Here is a 20854-nt window from a genome sequence, read left to right as displayed (position 1 = left end):
CAATTTACTTGACAGTGAATTGTATTTTTAATGCGGATAGTCCGTAGCAGCAGTCACGGGGAAATCAATACCCAGAGTAAAAACTTCATATTTCTTCAGCGTTCTTTAAAAATAGAATAATTGCGAATGTGTCTACCTATTGTATGAATATCAATTTTATCATGGTACATATATTATAGGTAATTTCATTCAGTCGACAGGTACGCACATTGCTTTATTCATACGTATAGACAGTTGAAGAGTTCGAGCTCTATTTGGAAGAAAATATTTTTCAGTGCGCAGTGACCGGTCGTCTGTAGCTTGCTATAAGATTTAGGGTAAGGTTGGCATATATCGACTATCATTATCTTTTATAAGATAATTATTGCCTTTACCTTTGATTAATCGAAATAGATACATGGTGCCACGTCCTTTAAATAAACAATAATAATGGATAAACTTTAGTTTTAAAAAATTAAAAATTTATGGTCTTTATTAGTATATCCTATTATGGGCCATATCAGTGGCAACACCTTTCTCAAAATAACCGTTACATCAAACTCTTATTAAATTGTCGATGAGCAAAAAACCATGTTTATTAAATTGTAACTAATAAAGTAAACATAAATATGAAATCTTATGAGACTGGTTTGATGCTGCGTGGTCGGCTGAACAGGCGCCTCCTGCGTGTGCGTGCCAGCGTACGCTACTGCGCGCTCAGCTGACTCGGCTTTAAACTGCGCGGGGCGGAAGTTCCATCGCTAATTGTTAATATCTCGAGAACAGAGCCTCGGATCCCAAAACGGTAAAGGACCTTTTGATGCCTTCTTGCATCAGGAAATTGCATGTTCCGGATTGTACCTCAATTCTAGGATACCCTGTATTGGATCTTAATGAACATAGAGGGCGGTGAACTAATTGTTTTTCAGATATTCAATTTTCCATTGTAAATTTACAATTCTGTGTAACAGAAACGTTAATTATTTGAGAATCTTAAGTTATTCGACAAACTGACTATCTGAACGGAGCTTCTACTTTCTATTAATTTTTATCACAACGATATAATGCACCACCACATTCGTCAGCATTGCGGTTTTTAGAAGATGAAGCTTACAATTAGTATTAAGGCGTACCCTGAAAAACAGAAACGAGCTTTAAAGCTCGACTCTGTGGGGGGATAGCGATGATTAATTTCATGGTTTGGTAAGCCGTCTATGGTTGAGGTATTATTATTGGATACCTGGTGGCCAGTGGCGGATTTAAGGCCCAAGTGGCAAACGCTCGGAGGGGCCCATTTTTTCCGGGAAAATGAAGAGGCAGCTTACTAAAAATGGGCTAAGTGTAGTAGTGCAGAAAAAATACGGTGTTTGGATAAAATCATAATTTTTTTTTTAAGATGGAGCCCTGATGGGCCTTCTGGGCAGTAGCCTTAAAGATAGTCCACGGATTCGCTTGTATCGCTGTAGAAATGATGTTTGTATCGCCAAACACTTCCTCAATTATCGGGCGCAATTAATGGACCAGTGAATAATTGATTGTTTAAAATGATATTATAGAAACACCTTTTTATGTCATTTATTGTTGACCAGTAATAATGATATTGAAGTTTCAGGCTTTTATGAAGAACTTCATTTAAAAACCTGTATTTACATCGTAAAGAAATCGTGAAACAGTATATACTCTGTTACCCTCAAATAAGTTTGTAGTAAGTTTACAAAGGCGTTTAATAAAGCTGATGAAATTCCAACTGGTAGTATAATAGAAACTGATACTGAAATAGAAGATCTACCACAGAGTGTACCAAGATTGGAAGACTATAAATATGGTAAAATTCTAAAACATTTACCTACAGGAAACTAAAAGTATTCCGCGTTATTAAGTTTGAACAGTAATGATATTATTTTGTATATTTTTAATAAAGATTCTACTAGTACCACATATGTTGTACCAGATATACCACAAAATGTTGAAATAAAAAATACAATGGAAATCGCAATAAAATGGCAGTACAATAATTATTCATATTACAGATGGAATGAATATGAAATTTTGCTGCATCTAACAGCAACAATCGTTAATTATATTTTATTATTATACTATACAGTGCCTGGTTTTGATAGAATTTTTCACATTTTGGGTAACAGTGTAATTAAAAATTTATTGTAGATAATTGTTTTATTTCACTATACCTATATGTAATAAGGTTATTTTAACACATAGAACGTTGAATCTCGCAACAAACAGTAATTTGTAATAACAGATTATAATAAAAATATAATGTAAACTTCCCAGGAATATTTTGTTTCTTTGAAAATAAAGAAAAATTTCGTTGATATCGGCGGAGAATATTGCTTTTCTGAATTCAAGGCACATTCTATTTGTTGCGAGTTTGCTTGACAGACACCCACCTCGTACTTAAAATTAATAACTTACAGACGGAATAAATAAATACTTACATTAATGTAAGCAATTCTTCGATCGGTTTTCGTATGTTTTTTAAATTTCCATTTTTTGGCACATTTCTCCATCAGCTTGGCTTTTATTAGTGAAAGTGTTCCTATTTAAACGAATTTTCGTTGGCGTGTGTCTTCAGTATCTTGTTTTTGCACAGGGAAACTCTTAGGGGTGCGCAGCTAGCAAATCCTGCAATCGTGGATGCAGAAAGGAAAAATTGCTAAACTTGTTCTTATCAATTAATCATATATTCAATGATTCTACATTGCAACTTTGGTGTTCGTATCTTCTTCGCGAGATCTGAATATTTTATGGAAACGTAGCCGATGCGCGAGTAGTATCACACTACAATACATACATACGTCTGAAGCATCTTTAGTACATAGAATTCAGTCGTTCGTGTATGATCGGTTTAGAGCATAGTACCATTCGGTAGTACTATGTGGAAGTAGATGAAGTTGCTCAAATAAATCCTTAATCAGTGAAAAAAAAAAGAGTTAAATGATAATGTCAGCTCGCATGTCTATCAACAGGATTAGTCGCCCAGTAGAAATTGGTTTACGGCTGACTGGAATTTGGCCATCAACGTATCAGTACGTGTTTCGATCAGTTTGGATAGCTGCAATGACAACGGCACAAATATTTCAATATTGGTACCTATCGACGCACTTTAATTTCGACAACCTGGCAAATTTAGTGGACAGCGTGAGCACGACTTTGCCGTACAGTTTGCTCTATTTCAAGTTGATTACCTTCTGGAGGAAACGTGGGTGAGTTACGTTGTGCAGATTTAAGAAATATGTAATATGTATACTACACAAATATTACGAAACGATGCAACATGATAATGTGGCGAATTTGGAGATTTGCCGCCCCTGGGCTAACAAGCGTCTGCCGCCCTTCCCGTGAAATATCATCAAACATTTTAATATGAAAGAATTGAGACAATTTTAAAATTAATTCAACGTGACAGCTCACATATGAGTTATTGCTAATTTACTACACGAAAAGAAAAGTGAATTGTTTTTAAAGTTGTCTGAAGCCTCTGTGTTTAAAGAGCACCCTCCATTTACGGAGCTAGGGAAAATAGATAGACATTTTATTTTGGAACGCAAATCTATGTTATTATTGTCAATGAAAACATAAAAAGCTACGGGCAAAATATTTTGCTACCTTTTTCAAATTCTTTCGCTCAAAATTTGACACCCCAGGCTGCAGCCGACTCAGACTTAGCCTATACAGGGTGTCCGCGGGAGGACTGAACAGCTGGATATCTCCTAATGTATTGGAGATAAAAAAATAAAAAAAATATGGCGTTGCATGGTTCGAGGGGGCTAATTTATTAGCGCAGACGAATTTTTTTTTTCGATTATTATTTTAAAAGATACGATGGTCAAGTTCGGTTTTCTAAATGGAACTATTTTTTTTGAAGAGATGAGTTGATAGTGCGTTCCAAGACAAATTCAATAAGCATTCATGTATACACTTGATTTCCACTGGTTTTTGAGATATTGCGTTTGCAAATTTATTGATTTTCACTGGAAGAAAACCCGCTGAAATAGCAAGGACCGGGGACGGTCTTGCTGCCGTCACGGGTGGGCCTTGCCTGTTGAAACAGATACCTACCTGCCAAAGGTCTGGGGTAGGAATGGCAGGCCCAAAGGCTGGACAAAGTCAGAAACGCTACTTACTAATGTTAATGTTTCAAAACGTCATAACATTTACTCAATTTTCAACTTCAATAGTCTTTTATTTCGCACTTGCTTCTACGCTCGGATGGCCGGTTCTTTTGGGAGGGATGCAAATCCGATTGGTCCTAATACAATCTGCTCCCTGTAGTTTAGAAATTTGGTGTAGCAACTTTCACACCTCCTCACCTAACCAATCGAACTTGCATCCCTCCCAATATCTCAAAAACCAGTGGAAATAAAGTGTATACATTAAAGCTTATTGAATTTGTCTTGAAACGCTCTATCAAATCACCTCTTCAAAAAAAATAGTTCCATTTAGAAAACCGAACTTGACCATCGTATCTTTTAAAATAATAATCGAATAAAAAAATCGTCTGCGCTAATAAATAAGTCCCCTCGACCCATGCAACGCCATATTTTAAAAAAATTTTATCTCCAATACATTAGGATATATCCAGCTGTTCAGCCTTCTAAGGACGTTTTGTGCAATTTTTCATTCTGATGGTGAACGTAATATATTTGATTTAACTGTTTACAAAAAACTCTTGATATTTTGTTTATGAATTTGATTACATGACTAAACTCAGTTTGAGAGTGTTCTATGAGTAATGATACCTTCTCTGAAATTAGGTGAATATGATACAGAATTGTTTATAATCCAAAGATATGTTTTTATAAGACATATGTTTGTGTATAAGACATTGGTTTTGAATAATGTAAGAAATTGTGTAGAAATATATTATGTGCTCTACTTGCATTTCAACAACAACAAAATAGTAAATGATCAGAAATAATATTTTCCACTTTGGGATACCCTTCTTTATTTTGTGAGGTAGAAAATAAAGTTCCACTGAAATATGAATGTTATCAATAGAAATAAATGGAAAATTAAAGATTAAAGTAAAATGATCAGAAATAAATAAAATACTTATTAAGATTTTTCGACATTTGGCTCTGCATTACGAGCACGTAGAATACCACGATCAATAAGCAGCATTTGCAGAACATAGTTTATTTAAATTTAATTTAACTTTTAATCAGGAAACACTTTATCCTGAAGTTTGCTATCACGATCTCCCATTTCAATTAAATATGGAACATCTACTACCTTTTTATAGAAGAAAGGAGGCTGTCTCGAAAATTCCTTCAGTTATTTATAGATTTGCTACAGTTGCCGTAATATTTTGCAGATTATTCAAGAATATTTTAACAACAATGGCTACCGATTGGACTTATTCTTCCACTGGCAAATTAGATACAAATACTATGATAAGCAAAGCTGACCTTTCAAATCGTTGCTCGAAACTAATTATGTGTGTATACACTCTTGCCGTATTTTTTTATAGCAGTGTATTCGTCGAAATTATCCGTGAATCTGACAACACCGAATTCGACATGAAATCTCGGGAATTTTTAATTAAAATGGAATTTCCTTTTGCGAGTTATAACTCCCCGATGTACGAATGTATACTCCTTGTCCAATTTTTCCAATTAATGGCTATTGCATCTGCCATTGGTATGTTAGATGCATTAATAATTACCCTGGTAAGTATAGGTACAAAGTTAAAAATGTAGTAACTTTATTTGTTGCATTTATTTGCGAATTCATCATTGGTTTTTTAAATGGTGTATTTTTAACTCGCGTTAAAAAATAAAATAATTCTCTGTCTAAGTTAAAACACAATACACTAATAAATACATTGTAAATGTCTGTGTTGTATGTCGAACAAAATCAGAAAAATATTTGTTTCACTTAGTATATTATTCGAAAAGGGAAACATGAAAATTATTTCTCCCAAAAAATAAATATTCGCTTTTCGATTTGTACGATGACAAATCTAAATATAGTACTCTCTCACTATACTGGGTGATCGACTACTACTGGAAGAAAATCTAAGGGGTAATTCTAGACGCCAAAATAAGACGAAAATCAAGAATAACAATATTGCGATTGACGCTTTGTTTGTTAGTTACAAGCGTTTAAAGATATGCCTAAAAGCAGGCAATCTGCGTGCAGCGGTGCACGCCGGGCAATTCAGGCGCGGGATCGGGCAGTGGTGACCATAGCCACTATCGCATGCGTTCACTTACCGCAGACACATCGTGAAGTAGACAATCATTATAAGAGTTTCCAGTTTCAACGGTCCAACGTTAGTGCTTCTAAATCTGTTTTTTTTTCGCGTCCAGTGCGGGTAGAGTTGTGTTCTTTTTTAAATTTTTTTACACGTTTTAGTGCAAGAGATCTGATTTTTTTTCATTGCTTCTGGGTGGTATGATTCTGTGTTTTGTGTGATTTTTGCGAGTGTGTGCCTCGATAACAGAATGGACTACAGTGAATATAATGGAAATAATGGATTTTAGCGAGTAGGCAGGTCTGGTGTATTTCAACGATACGCTTTAATTTTGGATTAAGTGTCGCAAAATCGTATAGCCATGTCCATTGTAGTGAATTTCGCTACAGCTTGTCTGGGGTAAGTGACTACTTGTGACATCGGCTTTGGCTACCACTACGCGACCTCGCCTAAAGGCGGGATCTCCCACCCGCGATTGTTCGCTGCGATTGGTCGCAGCGACTGGTTGCAGTATACCGGTGCAATGGGAAAGCATGTATAGTGCCAATCCGAGATATAGTGACTTAGGTGTGAAGTCCCCCAGCGGGGTCTTACCCGACACCCTGCTGGGTACTGGCCGCTAAACGTGCCCCCCTACTACCTCTTGAAGGACAGTATTTAGAGAAGACTGGGACAAAACCGGGGCCCTAACAGAATATATAGCAAAAATTGAAGATACGGTTTTTCATCGTTAAAGGACATCAATTAAGCTTTGCTACTGGCTATTAAAAATTGTTTCATATTAAATACAAATACATTTTAGTAAGGTATATGTACTGCATTAGAACAGTAGTGAATTTATGAATCAATATAAAATTAATCAAAGCTTAATTGATGTCTTTTAATAATGATAAACCGTATCTTCAATTTTTGTTTTATTTTCTGTTAGGGCCCCGGTTTTGTCCTGGTCTTCTCTAAATACAGTGCGACAATAGGAAGTAGGGGGGCACGTTTAGCGGCCAGACGCCATTAAGATGTCTTGAAAGTCTGAAATGGACGCTTGTAAGACTGTAAGACGTCTTCAAAACACCTTCAAAGTCTCAAATCGACGTCTTTTTTGCTATCTGGGTAATAATATTAATATTTATTTTCTCATCAACGACACATAACACAAATACGTATAAATGATGAAAGTCTCCCTAGTGAAACACCTTCCCCGTAAATTATACAATATAAAACGAAAAATTCCATATTTATGTATTAACCATATGTTATGGAAATTGTATTGAATAATTGTAGAATAGACCTTGATATATTATATTCCTTAATGATATTTAGATATTTCATTCTGGAGGTCAGATAGAGATGATGCATCAAGCTCTAGCCGAAATTTCTATTAAAAATGAAAAACGGGAATTACCGAAAGAAACTATGAAAAGTTTAGTCGATAGACACTATAAGATTATTAATTTCTCGAAGGATGTTGAGAATCTGTTTTCATACATAGCTTTATTGCAATTATTGTGCAATACGCTTATTATTTGTTGTATAGGATTCTTAATAATTATTGTAGGTATCATTTGCGAATTGCATATATACATACATTATTAGTTCTTATTAATATCATAATGTATAATGTTTCTTTATTTACATTTGCTGTAACGTGTATCCATGAGTTTGAATAGAGATATTTATTGCATTAATTTAACTTGACACAGATAATTCAATTTAAACACTTTAAATAGTGTGAACTGATATTTATTGCAAATCATTGTGAAATGAAATTGGTGTTATCCATAAGAACTAATGATCTATTGTAAGCTTCAGAGAGATTTGTCTCATTTAATTTCTCACTATAGTCGCTTGATACGGATCAAAACTTCAAAACCATTATAAGAACATTGTTCTTTTACGCTGCTATTACATTAGAGGCATTTGTTTTTTGTTTCGCCGGAGAGTATCTTAGCAGTAAGGTTAGTAAGTAATTAGAAATCATTTTCAATTAAAAATGATTACAAGCATTTAAAGTATTTGTCATTCTATTTTAGAGTACATCGATTAACAATGCCGTATACAATTCAGTCTGGTACCTTTTACAACCTAATGATAGTCGCGGCTTGCTTCTCCTTATGGTAAGATCTCAAAAACAATTAACAATCACTGCTGGGAAATTTGGGGATTTATCTTTAGAAGGATTCGCAAATGTAAGTCTGTTTTTGTTAGAAATTAAATCTTGGGTAAAATTAGTTAAATTAGAAACGTACAAAATACGTATGTGCAGAGTGTCTTTAAATATGTGTAATACGCCCATATATAAATTTGAATGTTATTCAATTTCAGGGAAATGACGAACATATTAATTTGCACAAAGTAGTAACAGAAGTTTAATAAAATTTGTTTACCAGGTACAAATTCATATCGAACGAATTTCAGAGGGGAACGCAAGTTATGTATGAGGGTTCCCAGTGTTTTTTACATTCTTGAGTTTAAAAGTACATTCCAGACCAGGCAACCCCCACTGGATAAATATCCAACGAGCTGATAACCGTTGGTAATATTTCTGTGAACCACACACCAAATTCAGTTTAGCAGCATCGGATTTATCGATTACCGTTGGTGTTAGTGCTGCATTTGTGATGACAGCGTAAAAAAAAAACGAGGCTATAGTGGAATGAGTTTTTGCGAAATGGAGAACATTCCGATGAGAATCCTATGTTTAAATTTAAAATTGAACAAGCCGGGGAATCGCGCCTTATAATAAAAGGTTTTTTACCAATCCTATAGTTCGGACGCGGAGACCTGTTTTTAGGGGGTGATTCTATATGCCAAAATAAGACGAACATTAAGAATACCGAAATTGCATTTTAGGCTTTGCTTCCGAGTTATTAATGTTTAAAGTACGCATAAAAAGCGGGACTTATGAGGAGAGTTTTGATTTTTTGGATATGTTTTAGAGGACCGAAAAATAAGAAATTCGTTGTAACGTCCTGACTTGTTCGTTCCTGGACAACGAGGAATCTTGCTTCGTCGCCTCCGGCGTAACCGTCAGGGATGCCAGAGAAATCCCTACCGCAGTAGAGAGGGGAACATGCGCGGAGTCGAAGGGGAACACTTATCTTGGCGTCGAATGGTTTGATGTCGTGGCGTCATCGCGACCACATATACCGCGCTGCTGTAGGTGTTCCCCCTCTACTACGGTAGGGATTTTCCTGGCATCCCTGGTAACCGTAATTCCCAAGGCCGGTCATGCTTTTTGGAGTACATCTGCCAAAACCTTTCGCGCGCGTGTCGGTAACTTACATCAGTAGGGCAGCAGCTAACGGACCCTGCCTTAGACGTACACGGGGACCGAGAGATATATATACGAACGAGACTGGAACTAAGGACTTGCGAGAAAGTGTTACGAAGATTAGACCTCTAGTGGCACTGGCGAACACTAGCCAGCGTGATCCCATGGTGGGGCTGGGGACGTCACATGTGTCTTTATTTTGGCTCGTTTGCGTGTTTAGGGGGTGAAACCACACCTCAAAATTCATGAAAAGTACAAAAGTTCGTATTGTTAGTTTAAAGAAGATTATAACATTGTGTTCAATAAAACTCGATATAAATTTTATTTGCATCATAACTTGCTGTATGGATGAAGTTCTTGTCGCCAGTCATTTTTGTAACTCTTCTTATGAACTTTGAGGGATGGTTTCACACCCTAAAAACGCAAAAGGGGCCAAAATAAAATAACACGTATTTCTTATTTGTTGGTTCTCTAAAACATATCCAAAGACTAAAGCAATCGGAGGCGGACACCTAAAATCTGTCCTCGTTAGACTACTGCCGGCACGCGTTACCTAGGTCAGCCATGGCAAGGGCATTGTCGGCCGTAGCTACCTAGAAAGCACAAAGCATTGCGAGTTGAAACAGTCGCTCGGAAAGGCTTGACAGATTTGAAGAGCTGTTTTTGAAACCGTTACACTACTCGAAATTTTACATTAATACTTCCTTAACTCGAGGTCATATTCTAAAAAAAAATAGTGCTAACATTGTTCTTCTCGTAGATAGGTTTTTGTTTCCCGAAGCGTTTTCTCTCGGGTCGAGTTCTGTTTAGCATGAAGTGTATTTAAGTGTACATGAGTATGTTTAAATTGCACTTAATCAAAGTGTAATAATTCAAATCGATGTGAATTCTCCTTATTTCGAATTATTAAGACCCAATTGTAAGAATACAACCTGCAATTGAATAGAGTGGCTGAAAAGATTTTCTAGTAGTGGCGAGGGTGGTAGAGCAAAGTGAAGGCTTAGGACAGCGAAGTCCAGGTGGGCGGTCCGAGGACGCTAGCGTCTTCTACGTGCCGCGTGGAAGGGGATGCTCGAGACCAAGGAAGCGGCGGGCATGCCACGGATAGGGAAGACTCTAGTAGTGTGCCCTTAGGCCCTAAAGGTGAAGTTCCACGGCGCGTGCTCGGTGAGTCGGCTCGGCTCGCCCAGGTTCGGCGAGACGGCTTGGTGAGTGCGAGTCGGCGAGCCAGGCGCCGTGGAATTTCACCTTAAGGGTACGAGCCTACACGCACATTACTAGAGTTTTCCCTATCCGTTGCATACCCGCCGCTTTATTGGCTTCAAGCACCCCCTTCCACGCAGCACGTACAAGACGCTATGGATGCTCGGGCTCTCGGACTGCCCACCTGGACTTCGCTGGCTTAGGAAGTTGCATTACAGGTAGTGAATCAAGTTTGGCGATGCAGTGTTAGGTCTGGGTCAGGATGATACAGTGTTTAGACTATGCTAGAAAAATTTTAATAAGAAATATTTACTTTCAGCAGGTACGGAACAGTAAAGTACAAAATATTGGCGCATTACATACCTTTAAGGATTTACTACACATATTTAATGTAGTATTCTACTTTACCGTTTATTATAAATGGCACTTTTATAATATATTTTGAATAATAACTTAATTTATGAAAGAGCTGACATCAAATAAATTTTAATTTATAGATGTTAAAGGCGTCGGTATCGTACGTGTCAGTGTTGTATGCAATGTACTAATTGCATAAGTCTTTTGTCACGAAGTATGAGGACCTGTAAATGTTGGAATATAATTACAGATTGAAAATTAAAAATAAATTAAGTGCGTGCACGAATGTCATGTTATGTAAAGTAATAAAAATTTGAACTGACAGACTGTCTTAAAAAATTTCACCTTCAAAATTACACATAATGTAGCTACAACTCTATTTTATTCCCACTATTCATTTATGTAATAAAATGATCACTATTAATCATGTAGTTCGGTATTGTCTGATTTCATAGTTCGACAGCCATCTGAACCTGTAACATTCAATAGCCGTTTCTTATAGGTTTTCGTGCGCTGAAAACGTATCCGCAAACCGTTTGTCGCCATCACCCACAGTTTTTGAGAAATTCGATTTTGGAAAAAAACTGCAAATTTGAAAATTTGAACATCTTTTGTGTCAAAACAGTAATAGTTCTTCGGTTGCTTGTTCCGTCAAATTCTTCTATGAACCCTCCCGAGTACAACGATATAACTTATTAATGCATTGTGAACATTTAAATATGTTTAAATAACAATCAAAGGGAAAAGAACGCCCGAAATGCACCCATTTTTGCAGATATCTTTCAATTTATTACCAAAACTAAGGGTTTAGGAGAAAATCTGACTACTCCACGCAATGCAGTAGACCAGGCCAGTCCAACTTTTGCTCTTGGCCTCGAAGAGCAGCCGCGAGTGTGCGCGGGTGATTGCGAGCGAAGACAAGAGCGACAGCAAGCCGAGCGGCAGCAGTAAAAGAGTGGGGATAGTGGCGTTCACAGATTCCCCCACCAAGAAGGCCTTTCGCTCTTGGGCCTGGCTCGGTGTCTCCGAGAGCGAAGACTAACTCGCGGCTTGTCGCGGCTGCTCGTGCGAGTAAATGCTTGGACAGGCAGGCCTGCAGTAGACATTTTTCCTCTTCATTCTTCACTGTAATCCCACTATACGACTTCAAATGAAGCTACCCAGTATTTCAAGTTTTCATTAACTCTTTTAGGTTTATAAACAAAGCTCCGCCTTCCTCCGGGCTCTAGATAGTACTAATTGAAAGCAGATACCATCTACTAAGAGCCATAAAAAAATTGGCTGCAACTATTTGCAACTTTGGCTGTTATTAATACATAATCACCCGAGTGCGCTGTGCACTCTTCGTTTCTTCGGTTTATTACTATTTCATTTGTTAAAGATGCTTCAATTTTATTTATGTTGCTGTCCATACAACCGTTGGCTATTAACAAATAATATAAAAAAAAGTACTCAAAAATATTGAGAAACGCCGAAGTTATGACATTTTTCCGAGAATCCTATGTTACGTGCCTCACGGCGCGCCGTGGGGTTTCACCTTAAGGAGGTCTATGGCTCCCGAAGTCCCGACTGAGAATCCGTGATCTAGCTCATTCTCTCTTTCTCTGACTCGCTCTTACTTCATTCTCAGTTGCTTTCTATCTTTCTCATTCGCAGTCCGTTTCTTCGACCGCTGATGTCAGGGAACAGAAGTAACAATGTAACAAAGTGTAGTCCCATACGCGATGCAAGGAACGATCCAGTCTCGAGCGAGTACTTTTGTCGGGAAATTACTGTATAATTCGAAAGGAGATAGCCCTAGATATTGCACGTGTTTAGAGATCAATTGACAAAACGATTACTCAATCAAATTAAACAATATTTTTTATTAACTGCTGTTCATGTATGTGAAAGTTACACACAAATACTTTATACATTTTTGAAACGTTCCCGATAATTTTGTCAAGTTTTGAAAAATAAAAATATAACATTAATCGTCGAAGTAGATATACATATAATTTGATAAATGTTTAACATTATGTAATATGATTTGACAACTGAACTGCACAACTTCCACCAATAATTTGTTTATGTTATCAAAGGTTTTCCTTACACTTTTTTCTATATAATTAGTAGTTTCCATGCGTTATCGAAAGCGTACACATTACTTTCACTGATTTTAGTTGATAGGTGATTAAATGCACAGTAGTTAATTGTCATTTTAAATCAATATTACTTAAAATAAAATTAATTCTCCTGAGAACATTTAGAGTTTCAAAGTTACACTTGTTCGTTGATACCAGAGCTCGATGATTTTTAAATGTAAAATATAAAACAGAAACACATAAAACAATTATACACTTGCACGTATCTCATCAATGTCTTATGAGAAGTAGGTACGTAGTAAAATATTTCTAATTTAATTTTGTATATTTTAACTGTGATGGTAAAAATAGAAGATGCAAAGTCTATTTGCACGCTTCGAACTTTTAGGTCCCTTCAACTGTCGGTTTTCAATACAAAACATATCCATTTTCCTCTGTGGAATCGAAACTTTATTAAGCACGGGATAAACTTGTACAACTGAAGTCTTACTTTTTATTTGCTTCGATAACGCTTAAATTCATCAAGTTTCCATGCAAAACATTATTTTGTCCTGATGCTTCTCTTCACTTTTGAAACTTCTGAACTATCTGCGACATGTGATTTTATGAATTTAATATGCGCTTGCGTGCCGCATGCCTAGTCGTGAATTTTTAATCTAAATCAGAAAGAACTCCCTGAAGTTCTTCCTGCATCTGGCAAACCTGTAATCATTGCAACATTATTTGCGATACTTATGCGAACATTGGATTATTTCTGCAAGCTTGTGCGTCCATGATGGCTTTTACAATGCTCTCAGTCTATCGTAAGGCATTGTTCGAACACTACTGATGCCGAAGACACTGCTAAGTGCTCGTGGAGATTACAGTTGCTGAAACGATAATTCGTTTTTAATGTGACTTCGCAAATCGAAAAGTGCAACTTCAACGAATAGTGGTTTAAAATTACCAAACACAGTGTAAAATGAAATCACCAAGCACTATTAGTCGATCTGTTAAGTGTGGCCTTCATTTTGTTGGTATTTGGCCTGGCACACCATGCCCAGGTTTACATAAATTTTGTTGGGTGACGTTCATGGCAATATTTCAAACTTGTCAGTACAAATATGTTATCACGCACTATGAATGTGATAGCCTAATAGAAATGATCGATAATCTGAGTATCGCGATGCCGTTTACTCTAGTGTGTATCAAATTAGTTGTTGCTTGGTTGAACCACGGGTGAGTTGTTCTATTCTGATTTAATTTTCGCACAAACGAAAGCAAACTTATCTATTAAAATTCTAATTCTAATTCTGAAAGTATCGTCATCAAGAATCAGGTTTATGAATGTAGGTACTTCATAGTTTTTGTGCTTTATAGTTTTCGTAAGTTCTTCCGGGTGATGGACGCTTAAATATAAATGAAATACATAAATATGAACACTTTGTTAATATAACCTGAATGAATAGCACGTTAAATGAGATACAAACAATTGAATTAAACAAAGAAAGATGTAAAAACATTTTATTCTTAATAACCGTGCAAAGGTAAACTAATTCTAACGTAGCGTGTGCTAAAATTTTTGTGGCCAACTGTGCAAACTTTCTATGGTATTCACGAAGATACGGAACAGCGGCTTAACCCTTAACTGGTGGGGTGTCATGGAACCCATAATGATATTCCAAATGTTTGTTTATTCGACGCTTTTGCGCGTGAGAATGCAAAACAACTAATTCTATTTTCATATTCTTTACAAATAAGGTTTTATTCGTATTACATGTATTTATATACATACTGAAAATACTAGAATGCTTTGTTTTAAAGAAAAGTCAGAATTTTATTATGTAAATAGGAATAAAAATTCGAGTATGTCAGACCCTGCCTCACCAGTTTGATTAACAAAGCTGTCACCTCACCAGTTAGGAAAAAAGTTTCCACTTCTTCAGTTACGAGTTAATAAGCACGGATCTGAAAGTCGTCTGTTTTGAACTTATGAGTGAAACATTTTAGACGAATGTAACTTGTGTCTACTGCAAACGTTCAACATGTCCGCTAAACATTTCCATAAGCACTTAAGTAAATCTTTTAATAAATTGTCATATACCTACGTTCAATAATCCTGGACCACCCTTTTATTTGCCAACAACAACTTTGAATTTGTTCCAATTTCTGTAGCGTGTCAACTGGTGTACTGCACATCATACTTTTAAAATGATCCCATAAATAAAAATTCAAATAGGCACATATGTAAGTAGGTACCTACATATGTAATTATCAGAATCGACAAATAGGGTAAAGGACCCAATTACTGACACCTAACCAATTACTGTCACCTTAAGCTATTTTACTTAAAATAACGAATAAATAAGCGTTGTAAAGTCATACACAAAATAATTATGTAATTCAACCTACAATCTGTACTATAGATTACATACTATAGTTTATTTATTCGTTATTTTAAGTAAAATAGCTTAAGGTGACAGTAATTGGGTCCTTTACCCTACACGAGAAAAACTTGTAATTCGGAAAGTAACGTAGATCAGACCTATATTTATTAACAGGCTGACTCGGTTTGAAAAGCTTTGTCCGACACGTTTTCCGGTTTTTAGACATTTGCAGACAGTCAAGAAAGTTTCTATAATTTTTATTAAATCTGATAGTATTACCAATAATAGACCTGTTTTCCCCATTAAAATGGGTCCTACCACAACCTGATTTGGAATATTGTTAAATATACATAATTTCAAACACTTCTGAATTCTGTAAGTTAAAAGTGTCCTACAAAGAGTTAAAAATTAGCCGAATTAGGTCGTATTTAAACTTATATTTATCGAGGAAACCTCGTTAAGTCATTGATGTCAAAATTTAATTTATCACAATGATGTTCTTATGAAGATTTAATAGAAACCATATAAATTTTAATTTGCAGTAGTAAGTAACTGATTCCATGGTGGTAAGATGGATAACGATCATACGGCCGAATAAAAAAGTATTAGTTTTTAAAGTAAACATTCAGGGAGTCCGAGACACTGCGCCTCATTCTTCTGAGCATAGTCTCGACATAAATACATGCTAATGCCATATAACGTATAGAATCGACTGGCTGTGAAATCTAGATCTTCATCAACATAGGAAAACTAATTTGATTTTCACATGAAATTACCTTCAATACACAGGACGTGCCATAGAAGTTGCGTCCAACTTCAAAGGTACATATGTATATACAGGGTGTGCGACGACAGGTGGGCATCTATTTAGGAAGTGATTCTATACCTCAAAATAAGACGAAAATCAAAAATGACGAAATTGCGTTTTAGACCTTGGCCACGGTACGTGCGGGGCGGAAGTCATCGTATCTTTACTAATATATAAAAGTGGAATGTTGTCTGTTTGTTTGTCCTTCTTTCACCCCTAAACGGCTGAAAGGATTTCGATGAAATTTTGAATATACATTACATACGTCCTAGATTAAATTATAGGCTATTTTTGTTCTGGAAACGTCAATAATAATTCCCGGGTGAAGCCGGGTAATGGGTCAGCTAGTGTATCTATATACTGGCCGCCCACAGAGCAATATACGAATTAACTAACAACAATAAAAAACGTTTAAAATTCTTAAAAACGGCACTAGGTTCTTGATTGCCCGTTTAAAAATCTGGTAAACAGATGTTCCTGGGAAAATATGAAATTACCGATCGTAAACAACGAATGAATTTTCGTTTCGCTCTGAGCCCGCTTTTGCGTCGACGCATAGTGGGCCTCATCCTCAGAAATAGACAAAAATTTAACATGTTATTTTTTCCAATCAAAATGACGAATCTTATTGCGCTTGTTTATAAAAAAAGAAAACATTTCATTTTCTTCTGGCAAAGATAGAAAACTATATTACTGGATTTGAATAAATCGATAAAAAGTTTAAAATATCTTCATTTGTATTGCAGTGAGGATATTTTGAGCTACAATTTTCCTATAGTTTTTAATATCTTTGTTTCTGGTTTCTTGGGTCTGTTCAGTCCTCACCCAATTGGCTGATTTGGAAGGTTGCCAGAATATTTTATAATTTTGCAGGAGTGTATTAGCTTTTTGAACAGTAACTATTTAGTATATTGATACCAGGATAAAATGGATGCAGGTTTACAAATATTTCTGCACTTTCCATAATGTATATGTATATTATATGTATATATACGTACCCTTTGAAGTTTGGCGCGACATGTATCGCGCATCCTGTGTATTGAAAGTAATTTCATGCGAAAGTCAAATTGGTTTTCCTGTTTTATAAAATAATTAACGAAAATAATGATATCTCGCAGCGTGCTTAGCGACATTCTATCAACCATGGAAGAAGATTGTCAGAAATATGCTGTTATTGATACAAATAATTTGATATCGAAAACATCACGCCTTTCTTATCGGTTAACGAGCGTAGTTATATCTCTCTACGGGATATCCGTGGCTTTTTACCTAGCCGGTGCTCTCACGTCTCAAGACACTAACGGTTCGACGTCCCGAAATCTTCTTTTGAAAGTCGACTTACCCTTCGACACCAACGAGTCGCCTATTTACGAGCTTGTGGTAACTGCAGAATTTCTTCATCAGGTGTCATCTGCTATAACATTTGGCGTCTTCGGTGCGCTGCTTTTAATGGTTGTAAGTATAACTGGCTTATATAACTGTATTTGAACATACACCTTGATTTGAATACTATGTCGTCAATCTAGAAAGGATATATCTCTATTAAAATATAATCTACAAGTGAATACTTTTAATAAATTCTAATTTAAATAATGTTAAATGAATAATAAATAGAGCAGTGATTTTAGAGATTCGCATCTACGGGATCGACTGTTCTTTCTTCGTTCTTTGGACGAAACTCTTTATTCCGGTTTCTTTCCGTTTAACTGTACCTACTTAATTTTCTTGTACAATCGTGCATACTTCTGTTAATATTACAATTCTACATGTAGTTTGTTTTTATAATTTTACAGCAATGACGTTATTACTCGCAGGTACTCCACGTAGGCTGTCATATCGATATTATGTGTCAGGCACTAACGGATATTTCTCGCATAGATGATAAACAATTACGATTCTTCGTTAGCAGGCACCAAGAGATCATTGTATTTACAGAGAGAATTGAACATTTTTTTACGTATATATCGCTTAGTCAACTTGTGGCGAACACTTTAATTACTTGTTGTTTAGGATTTGTCATGGTAGTTGTAAGTAATAATGCTAATTTTTACGTGTGAATGTGTAACCGATATATATATATATATATATATATTACGATTTACATAAATACAATTCTACGTTACAGGCAATAAGTGAAGAAAATGGACTTCCCATATTGATAAAATCCGTTATGTTTTACATCACTATTTGTTTAGAAGCATTTATATACTGCTTCGCTGGAGAATATCTCAATAATAAGGTTGCTAAAGAATACAATGATTCCGAACGCACATCTTGCATCAAATGCACTGTAATTGACACTTTAGCTGATGTTGGTGCGGCTTCACGCCGAGAGATTCCCATTCAGTCCACGGCTTTGGCATGTTTCCACATAGATATTTTCTGGAAAGCATCGGAGGTATTGTTCGAAAGCCTGAAATATTTGAATTGAAGATTGTCAGATGTATGTCAGATGAATCACGTATAATTAAAAATAATCCGTACGAAGGTCGTATTTGGGCTCATTTTCATCAAATAAATCTCGCCCACCCCATTGGTAGTGCTATCATCAAAATCTCATACAAAATATATAAGTTTAAATTTTCATTATTGTTGCCATACATTCAAAACGTGAAACGAGCTGAACAACACTTTCCCACCAGCACCGATTATTCGGAAATTCCCAACTGACTTCAAATTCAAATAGTATTTCGCACAACCTTGTGCCAGCCAAACTGTTAAACCTTCTACGTTTGTTTTTTGAAGTGTTACATAGGCGTAGTATTACATTAAAACTGTCGCACTTTTTATTAACACTTTGAGTGGCAAATGGTTACTAAGGTGTCAATTTGTCGAAGTATAAAGTGAACTTGAAACACGGATCAGTTTTTAAAAACAGACATTCGGAGACCCTCGGACAATGCTTTTAATACTTTTCATTAAATGTCGCCGTGAAAATGGGTCAAACCTGGTGGAAGTTTCTCGGCGTGGAAACACACCGACGTCACTCTAAGATGACGTAGATTCGTAGATCTTGGAATACAGTACATTCGACAACAAAACTATTGCAGCCGATGCATTTTGTATACCAGTATATACAGAGGTACCTCGTTAGCCGACAGAGATTCGGGACCATATCTGGTCACGTATCGAGGGAGATAGAATCCCAAAAATTTGATCTTCAAGGTTCTTATATAATCAGAAGCATTCAGTGCGAGTGAGATACCGACACCCGGCATGAAATAGCGAAGTTTTTGACGAAGAACTACGTCTTTTATTCAGTAGGTTGTTAAAACAATCATGTTTGGGTGTCGGGGCTAGAGTTCCCAGGCTTTTCCCTACGCGTAGTGGAGGGGGAACACTTACAGCAGTGGCGGTATATGTGTATCACGGTTTCATCATGCACACGTCGATGTTCCCCCTTCACTACGAGTAGCATGCCCCGAGTAGAGTTGCCAGCAGGGTTGCCAGGAAAATCCTACTTGTAGTGGAAGGGGAACACCTACCTTGGCGTCGATTGTTTGGCGTTACGGCGTATTCACGCGCATGCGTGTCGTGTTCTTCCTCCACTACGCATATATTCCCCCTCGACTACGAGTAGAATTTTCCTGGCAACTCTGCTGGTGAGGAAAGGTAAGTGACGCGAGAGACAGCTAACGGGGCAGAAATCCGGTCAGCTAACGGGGCACCACTGTACCTTGAAAAAATCGTAATCAATCTTTAGAGTTAAATATATAGTAAAGTTATTTCTATGACCGATCATTAAATTTTAGTATTTTTAGAGCAAATTGATCGGTGATACAGCGTATAATTTGCTTTGGTACGACTTGAAACCTAATGAAAGTCGACTTCTAATACTCGTAATACTAAGATCTCAGAAGGGTTTTACACTTACCTTTGGAAAATTTTCAAAGCTTTCTTACGAAAGCTTTACACAGGTACGCCACTTGTAATTATTACATAATGGTTTTAATTGTTGTTAATTAGAGAGTTCTTTGATATTTTGTGAATAAATGTTTTTATATAACATAATTTTCAAAAGGAAGTTGGTTGTGCATAAAAGTACGAAAATCTTCTCCCATGTCATAAATAATGTAACGTTTTTGAAACTATATTTATATTCTAATAAAATAAATAAGCTTATTTTTTATATTTGTAGATCATGAAAGCTTCAGCATCTTACGTGTCAGTGCTTCTTGCAATGTCTTGAAAACTTAACTCACGAGGAGTACTTGTATAGTGTATTGAAATTTAGAAATTGGACATAAAGTTATATGTATGTAATTTTAATTGAACTAGGAAAATTATTCTTCAATAAATAATAAAAGCGGAGACAAATGTATTTTGTATTTATACTACTATTTTTTAATGACTTAATCTAATAATTGTAAGCAGCCAACTAAACTATATAGCACAGGGGTGTCGAACTGCGGCTCCCGAGCCGCAGTGGCTCCTTCTCCTCTTCGCCTGCTCCGTAGAGCCGTAGGAGAACGGCCCCCTCCACACCTACTTCACTCTGATGAATTTCTCCTCCGGGTGCCGCACTCTCTCCCTGCTGGGTCTCGTGCAACGCCTGGAGAAAAATAAGTGGGG

General features: G+C 36.3%; 2 protein-coding genes across 2 annotated transcripts; both read left to right on the top strand.

Moving 5' to 3' along the window:
- Positions 1–2965: 2965 nt before the first annotated feature.
- On the top strand, positions 2966–11430 carry LOC143368138 (odorant receptor 13a). The gene is made up of 6 exons (XM_076810522.1): positions 2966–3203; positions 5315–5669; positions 7514–7744; positions 8035–8148; positions 8224–8379; positions 11165–11430. Exons 1-6 carry the CDS (start codon positions 3058–3060, stop codon positions 11213–11215), a joined length of 1053 nt encoding a protein of 350 aa, XP_076666637.1. The 5' UTR covers positions 2966–3057; the 3' UTR covers positions 11216–11430.
- Positions 11431–13971: 2541 nt separating this feature from the next.
- Positions 13972–20585, top strand: LOC143368256 (odorant receptor 67c-like). Its single transcript, XM_076810800.1, has 6 exons — positions 13972–14326; positions 17401–17737; positions 18097–18309; positions 18408–18521; positions 20044–20199; positions 20421–20585. Exons 1-6 carry the CDS (start codon positions 14070–14072, stop codon positions 20469–20471), a joined length of 1128 nt encoding a protein of 375 aa, XP_076666915.1. The 5' UTR covers positions 13972–14069; the 3' UTR covers positions 20472–20585.
- Positions 20586–20854: the final 269 nt, after the last annotated feature.

This window comes from Andrena cerasifolii, chromosome 1 (genome assembly GCF_050908995.1).
Source record: "Andrena cerasifolii isolate SP2316 chromosome 1, iyAndCera1_principal, whole genome shotgun sequence".
In the NCBI taxonomy this organism is placed as follows: domain Eukaryota; kingdom Metazoa; phylum Arthropoda; class Insecta; order Hymenoptera; family Andrenidae; genus Andrena; species Andrena cerasifolii.
This window is presented reverse-complemented; position numbering and strand designations above follow the sequence as displayed.